At 41.3% G+C, this 8,892-nt stretch overlaps 1 protein-coding gene across 1 annotated transcript; it reads right to left on the reverse strand.

The window, feature by feature from the left end:
* Nucleotides 1–5,334: 5,334 nt before the first annotated feature.
* LOC116888458 (melanoma-associated antigen 1-like) lies at nt 5,335–7,074 on the reverse strand. Its single transcript, XM_032889738.1, has one exon. It carries the CDS (start codon nt 6,996–6,998, stop codon nt 5,739–5,741), a length of 1,260 nt encoding a protein of 419 aa, XP_032745629.1. The 5' UTR covers nt 6,999–7,074; the 3' UTR covers nt 5,335–5,738.
* Between the last annotated feature and the right edge of the window lie 1,818 nt (nt 7,075–8,892).

Genomic DNA, 8,892 nt, shown 5'->3' on the forward strand with positions numbered 1-8,892 from the left:
ATACAGAGCACAGACAATGTGTGAAGAGAAAGTCTATAAATTGGAAGTCTCCATTTGGTTCCCTCTCTCAGAGATGAGGTACACCACGGAAGAGAAAGGATGGAATGAATCAGAGGGATTGAGGACTCCAAGAGAACATGGCACATTGAATCTTCTCAGTGGACCTCCTATACGTGCATAGAGACTGAAGTGACATGCAAGCCTGCACCAGGTCCTCTGTGTATATGCTATGGCTGTCAGCTCTGTGTTCTTGTGAGACTCCTAACAGTGGGAGTGTGCATATCGCTGACTCTTTTGTCTGCTCTTGGGACTATTTTCCTCCTATTGGGTTGCCTTGTCCAGGCCTCAATTTGAGGCCTTTTGCCTTGTCTTGCATCTTGTTTTGCTCTGCTTGGCTATTGTCCCTCGGAGGCCTGTAATTTTCTGAAGAGGAAACAGAGGAGTAGTGGATCACAGGGAGGTGATGTTAGTAGTGGAGCGGGGGAAACTGTTGTTGGGATATATTGTTTGAGGAAAAAAAACTATTTTTTTATCTTTTTCTTGTTGCCATAGAAAATAGTATGTTTCATGACAGCATTTTCATTTTTTATTTTTTATTGATTATTTTATTTACATGTCAAATGTTATCCCATCCCGGTTTTCCCTCCTCAATCCCCCTTTCTCACCCCTTCCCCCCTGCTTCTATGAGGGTGCCCCCCCCATCCACTCCCACATTTAGGAAAAGTGTAAGTGTGTGTGTGTGTGTGTGTGTGTGTGTGTGTGTGAAATATGTCATACATACAAGGGCTACCTCATTAAAATACCACCATAATTTCACAACATCTTTACCATAAATCAAAGAGAGTGAGATAGGTGAAATGCCAGTAAGAGAAGTCAGAGTATTACATTTAAAAAGGAAGCCATCATATACAGAAATCAATTAAGGGCATAAACAATAACGTTAACCAAGTGGATGAACTGAAAGAGAAATTCAAACACATGGAGGAAAAGTTTAATGAAGAAGTAAGGTTGAGAGAAACTTAAATTAAAATGCTAGAAATGAAAGAATAAATCAAACAAATAAAAACAACATGGGGGTGGGGTTGGGCTGGAAAGAAGGAACAATAGTTAAGAGCACTGGCTGCTCTTCCATAGGACCCATGTTCAGTTCCCATCATTCTCATGATGGTTTACAACCATCTGTAACTCCAGTTCCAGGAGACCCAATAATCTGTAGTAAACCTCCATGTGCATCAAATACGCATATGGCACACATACATACATGCAGGCAAAACACTCATACCCATATAATGAAGTAAATATGTAAAAAATTAAATCCTCGAGGCAAAGGAGAAAGTGATAAAAAGTAGAATTATAGATTTGCACAAAGAATGAAAAGCAACAAAAAATTTATCTGCACTGATTATATGAATATATATGATGTTCTTCTCATTATGGAAATTACATTAGAGATAACACATAGAATGCAGTAAAAAGAAACAAAAATAGAGCCAAGGTAATACCATATGCAGAAGTAAAACACATATCTCTGCATTAGAGAGATACTGAGAAAAAGCCAAGTGAAAGTTAAAGCAAGACTTTTCTATATCTATCATAAGAAGAACCAGGTTGTTTTCTTTATAAGATATAAGGCCTTGTTATACTGATGAACAGATGAGCCCATGCACACACACATGCACACTCAGTCACACACACGCACGCATGCACATGCAAAACAAAGAAGAAAGAAAAAAGAAAGAAAGAGAGGGAGGGAGGAGGAGGGGAGGAGGAGGAGGGAGGGAGGGAGGGGAGGGAGGGAATGCCCTAGCAGACTCCTAGAAAAAGCAATTACCTGGGTATTGATGTGTGTGAGCTTCATCTTAGACAACATTGATCTCATGAATAGAGCCTTTAAAACTAACCTGCAGCAGATATGAGAGTGTGAAAGTGTGTGTGTGTGTGTGTGTGTGTGTGTGTGTGTGTGTGTGTACAAATCTATATACAAAGTTAAGACTATCAAGCAAAAAAGCAAAGATAAATGCTAAAAATACATGTCAGGGTAGTGAGTAGGAGAAAACATGGGGAGAGATAGATCACAGATGATATATTAGGGAAATTTTCATTTAAATAATGGGTGTACACAAAAGATTCCAAATCTCTAAATTAAAAAAGGAAGAAGAAAGCCTAAATCATGCGGGCACTCTCTTTGTCTACTTTCTGGTCCTCAAGACTAAGGCCAATTCTTGTTTCCACAGCTCTAAGCCTCACTGCAGCCCAGCCTTCCCTGCCCTGGCGACTCTACCCTAGTCTTAAGCCACCACACATTTATCCTCTCTTAAATTGCTTTTGATCAGGTATTTGGTCACAGAAACAACAAGGAAAATAGCAACATACCAAGAGGTCTTATTTTACACTGCTGTTTATAACTATAACCCCCCCAATCAGTCACCTCTGCCTCTCTCTCACACACACACACACACACACACACACACACACACACACATTAAAGTTCCCAACTTGATTTGAAAAATATTAAAACTTTATTCTTAAGGCTAAAAAAAACTGCAACCAGTATTTGTCTAGTGTCACTTAAAAACTTTTTTTTTTCATTTTGTATTTTTACTAGTATAGCCTCCTTCACTGGAATCAGAGGAAATCCATGTTACAGGAGCCTACTTCTCTGAGTTTTCCCATTTAACTTTTTTTCCCGTTTTTTTTTCTTTATTAACTTGAGTATTTCTTATTTACATTTCGAATGTTATTCCCTTTCCCGGTTTCTGGGCCAACATCCCCCTAACCCCTCCCCTTCTAGATGGGTGTTTCTCTCCATCCTCATTACCGCCCTCCCCCATTAACTTTTTAATTGGTTAGTTTATTTATTTACATTGCAAATGTTACCCTCCTTCCTGATTTCTCCTCTGAAAATCCCTACCCTATGCCCCTCCCCCTGCTTCTATAACCTAGCTCCCCTACCCACCTACCCATTCCCTCCCACCTCCCTGCCCTGGCATTCTCCTACACTGGGGCATCAAGCTTTAACAAGACCAAGGGCCTCCCTCCCATTGATATCAGATAAGGCCATCCTCTGCTACATGTGCAGCTGGAGCCATGGGTCCCTCCATGTGTACTCTTTGGTTGGTGGTTTAGTCCCTGGGAACTCTGGAGGTTCTGCTTGATTGATACTGTTATTCTTCCTATGTGGTTGCAAACCCCCTCAGCTTCTTCAGTCCTTCCCCTAACTCATCCATTGATTCCCTGGGCTGAGTTCGATAGTTGGCTGCAAGCATCCGCATCTGTGTTGGTCAGGATCTGGTAGAGCCTCTCAGGAGACAGCTATATCAGGCTCCTGTCAGCAAACAGTTAAAATAAATTTCTTGAATTAGCACCTGTTACCCCAGGACTCAGGATACAGAAGCAGAATAGTATAACAGACAAGCTAAGGCTATGTACAGAGATCCTGCCTCAAAATGCCAAAGCCACATCAATTTGATCAAGAATAACATGGTAAGTATCCTTCGATTAAAAGAAACTTAGGGGAAAGGCAAGAAAAGAAAAAGATAAAAACCCAAGTTATTGAATATGATCCACAACTTGTTATGTAGTATGTTTTACCAAGCTCTTGACTAATTTGACACTACCTCCTTGTCATCTAGGATATTTGGGAATGGAGACGGAAGGGCCAGTAACATAGCTCAGAGAGTAGAGAGCTTTCCTGCAGTGTCCCAGGTCCTGGGTTCAATCCCTCAAAATGCATAAACCACCAAGGTAGCATACACCTGAAATTTCAGCTCTTGGGTATTGGAGGCAGGTGGATATGAAACTCAGTCATCCTTAGGTACACAGTAATTTCTACATCAGACCTTATATTTATAAAAAAAAAAATAAGAGAGTGCCAGTGTGGAAACATGAGAACAATGTGGACCCAAAATGAACTCCTGGCCAGCACTGCCACTTACCAGTCATGTGATCCCATGATCTTGTATGCAATTTCCAAGCACTGAAGCTTATATTAGCTCTTTGTGGAGCAGGCTTTAACAATCATGCCATATAGGACTGTTGGAATATATAGGCTATGAGTCATCTGGCACAGTGTTTGCAGATAATTGTGTAGATAATGAATGTCAGTTGAGTTTGAATATTAATTTGACCACATACCTATCCACGTAGGGGAAAATGTGCTCTACAGGAGAATCAATATCAAATCAACCCAAAAACGCAGCTTTCCAAATAAGTCAAGATACTGTCTCTCTAAAAAGTAAACTATTTGGGATGTGAATAACTCTTACCAAACTGAAGAAACTTGAAGACCTGAGATTTAAAAAAAACAAAACAAAACAAAAACAAAAACAAAAACAAAAAACCAAAACATTGCCTCCTCTCAGCTACTTACCTTCTGATATACTACTTATATTGCCACCAGATCCTAGAGACTGGTTAAATTTGGCCAAACTAGAATCCCTTGGTTCTGGCTCTCCCAGGCAAAAAGAATGGTGGTAGTCTGGAGATCTTGAAGCAGCACCCAAGGATTCTTACCCTGTTGTCTGGAAAACCCATATAGAAATGTGTTCGGCCTTGTGGGTCAGTGTATAAAGCTCAATATAACAGTGTAAGGCCATAATCTTAGCGCTTTGGGAGTGAAAGCAGGAAGATTAGTTCAAAGCCAGCCTCGTCTACATGAGATCCTATTTTAAAAATCCAAGACAAATAAACAAAAAATTTCTTAGTGCAGACAGTAAGTTTAAGCACACCAGGGAAAAATCTAAGGATGCCCAACTTTCAAACTTCACTCAGGGATTCTTCTCTAGTTCAGCTGGGATTTCAAGGGAACAAATTAATTATTTTGAATCTAGGATTTTCTCTGGGGCATCATTGGCTCGAAGTATGTGCACTTGAGTGATAAATGGCGTTTCACTTCTCAGCTTGACCCTTCCTTTTGCTTATATATTGTCTTCTCTGTGTTCCTAATAAAACAGCTGTACCTTTACTCTATCCATCTTTAGAAAGGGGATGTGGTCATTTATCCTCACAGGCCTCCCAATAAACACACATATTCCAAACAAACAAACAAACAAACAAATCCAACTTTGAGCTAGAAATAACTCAGGTCTTAAGAGCATTTGCTGTTCCTGCAAAGGACCTAGGTTATCAGCATCCATACCGTGGTTCACAGTCAGCTGAAACTATAGTTCCAAGGCAATTGGTGCCATCTTCTAACTTCTGTGGGGCCCAGGCACACATGTGTTAAACATAACGTCATTCAGGCAAAAACACTCATACACATAGAAAATGAAATAAACACAACTTGAAAAATATATCCAACTAATGTTTGGCAAATAAATCAGTGAACAGAGATCATAAGATTTATTCCTTTTTCCTATTTTATTAAACAAATCACTTTAGGTACACATTTTAGAGTTGACTAGAAGGATTAAAGGAGCCCAAAGATTAACCATTGAATAGTTCCTCTTTATTTTCACAAAACCAGATAAGACAATAAAGAAATTATAAGCACTCACAAACTCACATTGCAAAGATGATGTAACACACATTAACTACAATTGGAGAAAGTACCCATAAAGGAAAAATAAAGAAACAACTATCATTTTGAACCAAAACACGAAGTTGCCCCACACTGTGTTCTACACATACCCACATTAAACATGACCCTCCTTTACTGAAAATTGTGCTTGTCCTCTTTCAAACCAGATATTAGGCTGCCTCATGTTGTTATCAACATGGTACTAAGCTGAGGGGCTGTTTCAAACTCCGGCTCTGCCTTCCTCATCTCTGAATGCCTCACTATATAAGGATGAGAAATGAGTTGGGGCCCTACTTGTAAGCTTGGCCAAAAACTCAAGAACTTTCATCTTGGTGGTTTCAGAGTAGGCTCTTGGACCCCATAAGAACTGATAGCGTGGAGGATAACTCTTGGGCACCTGCTGATACTTCAGGTAATTTTGGTGCACTAAATCTATAGTGAGGAACTCCCTGGGCTCCCCATAAATGAAGTGCTCCTTCCCATCATATATTCCCATCATATTCAGGAATTCCCACATGCTTTCTTCAGAGGCACAGTTTCCCTCTATGAATATCACACCCAGAATAACTATCAGGAAGCCATTTCTGGGCAGTCGCTGGTTGTCAGTCATCGTGTCTTCATATGTGAGGCCAAGTGTGTTGGTCAGGACATAAGAACTGCTTACAGCATCATTTTCCTTTATATCAATGCCAAAAATCATCTCCAAGCACTTAGAAGCTTCCTCAAAGATAATGGGGAATTGATTCTCGTAGTCTTCTGGGACAACTGTGAGCATTTCCACCTTTTTGATGGGTTCCTTCTTTCTATATTTGAGGATCAGGAGATTCACCAGTTCAGTCACCTTTTGGTTTTGACGTTTTCTCCATGAGAAAGTGTTTAAACTCTCTTCTTCCTGGCTGCTGTATTCTTCATCCAAGTTGCTACATGCCGTGAAGGTGTACAAGCTCTGATGACTTTGGGAAATATTCATCATCCAGGCAACAGACTCTTCCATCCCACTGGGATTGCCCCAGATCAGAGGATGAGATGAGAAGGTGGAAGGTGGGGAAGGACAGGAAGGTAAAGAGATCTTTAAAGTGGCAGATAATGTGAAAGACACCGTGTCACCATCAATGCTCTCCCATTCCTCCTCCTCAATCTCTTCTTCATACTCTTCCTGTTCAACTTCTTCTTCCTCTTCCACTTCCTCTATATCTCCTTCTATTTCCTCCTCTTCCAGTTCTTCTTCCACTTCCTCCACTTCTATTTCCTCCTCCTCTCCTGTTCCTTCCTCTTCCTCTTCATCATCATAGTCTTCTTCCTCCCCCTCTTCCTCTTCCTCCTCTTCCTCTTCCTCCATTTCTTCCTCCTCCTCTTCTATTTCTTCCCCCTCCTCTTCCATTTCTTCCTCATCATCTTCCTGTTCCTCATCAGGCAATATATATATTTCAAAAGCATCCTGAAAAACCTTCTCAAGGCTGAAGTATGGATAGTATGGCATAATGGATCAAACTTGTTTATGGCAGTATATACACGAGTGTGGGTGAATAAATCCCACTGACCTGGGGGAGAGAAAGGTAGTGTGAGGGTTCAGTTCAGAATTTCTTCCGATGGTTCTAACAAAAAGCATACCACAGGGACTCCTTTTGTATGTTGATGTCCCCTGGGACGCCTGTGAGGCTGTCGCTTTTTGTTGATTTTCCTATTGGAACCTAAAGATGGATATGAGAAAGGTCCTCAGTATTTAGGTCACAGGAAGATCCTATATCTAAGGCCTATAGTAAGACATGTCTCTAGGTACCTGGGACCCCTTGGTTCTGGGCTTTGTGTAGCGTACTTGGTGCATATTCAGGATATGCTTCTCACCTTGGCTACTTTACTTCCTGAACTTTTCCTAGTCTGTGATTTGAGGGAATATAACTCACATCAAGGCCTTCACCACCATTTCTCATAGCTCTTTAAAATGAGCTGAGAGGACCTCCCCCACTGCAGGCTTCAAGAACAACCCTAAACTGCCCACTGCAGCTAGGTTGGACATTACTCTGAAATTACCAGAAGTCCAGGTATATGGTCCCCTTTGAGTTTACCTTTACTCTGGCAAATCTTAGATCCTACTCACCTTCTGCCACCGAGAAAACCCCTAAAGATAACAGCTTACACTCCTGAGACAAAGAAAATAAAGCATGGGAATCCCATCCCCAAGCACACCTGTCAAGGGACTCCCTGAGATGACAGTTAAGAAATGACCAAACTCTGGGTTCTATCTCCTAAATGAGAGATATACTCATTTCTCAATCTGAACCTGTCAGAGCCTGGGGCTGTATCATCTACTGACCACGGTTTGCTCCTCTGAGCAATGCTTTGAGATTACCAAGATAGAGAAGACTATGTACCACATCTAATCACGACCCTCAGGGCATCCAATAAACTGACAGTCAGCATGGGAAAGGTAGGAGCAGATAGACTTTCAGTCCTAGAAAGGGGCACAATACCCTCAGATCTCAGAATCCTTAACCCCTGGCAGTCGGGAACTTGACTCCTCACTTTACTGACCTGATGGGTCATCTAATTATACTATTGACTCTTCAGACCAACTTCCTCAGGTCTCTGAGAATGCAAGAAGACACAGAAAAGATACTAAACACTCTGCTAATACCACAGACTTATACAAAGGCTATCCTTCACCTCCCTGGAAGACTTCATACAAACCTAAAATGGCACTGACACCTGTCCAGGATCTGTTAGGTTAAGGGCAACAGTCCTACTTGTGAGGGAGTTGCCTGTGCCCTTTAGCAGGACCTGGTCAGAATCTTCTTTTGACCCAAAGAGTGTCTGGTTTACCAAAAGCTCACTGCCTGAAAACACATAGCCCCCATTCCATTAGGTTATATCCTCTTCCCTAGGCTGGACATTAGGTGAAGAAATAAAGAAGGGGAAAGGGGAGTAAGGTAGGGAGGAGTAAAACTTCTATCCTCACAGTGGGACCTTTAATTTGATGCCAAGCAAGTCAAGGGCTTGTCTCTACACAGACTAACCCTCACAGAATTTTACGTCCTCAGATCAAAGCCCTTCTCCTTGACACATCACCCAGAAATAAAAAGTGTCACATCTGACAGATCTTGCTTGCAATATCCTAAGGTTTACACCTGTTGAGTGTGGGGCCACCTCACTCTCAGATTATTATCACCATGAACTTTTTCTTCCAATACTGATTTCAAGAGTGGGTTTCAACCCTGAGATTCCACCTAACACCAGTCAGAATGGCTAAGATCAAAAACTCAGGTGACAGCAGATGCTGGTGAGGATGTGGAGAAAGAGGAACACTCCTGCATTGTTGGAGGGATTGCAAATTGGTACAACCATTCTGAAATCAGTCTGAGGTTCCTCATTAAATT

This window comes from Rattus rattus, chromosome X (assembly GCF_011064425.1).
Source record: "Rattus rattus isolate New Zealand chromosome X, Rrattus_CSIRO_v1, whole genome shotgun sequence".
Lineage (NCBI taxonomy): Eukaryota > Metazoa > Chordata > Mammalia > Rodentia > Muridae > Rattus > Rattus rattus.

Bases quoted from the DNA above. Each gene is read 5' to 3' on its own strand.
- LOC116888458 (XM_032889738.1), bottom strand. From the start codon at position 6,998: ATGCCATACTATCCATACTTCAGCCTTGAGAAGGTTTTTCAGGATGCT.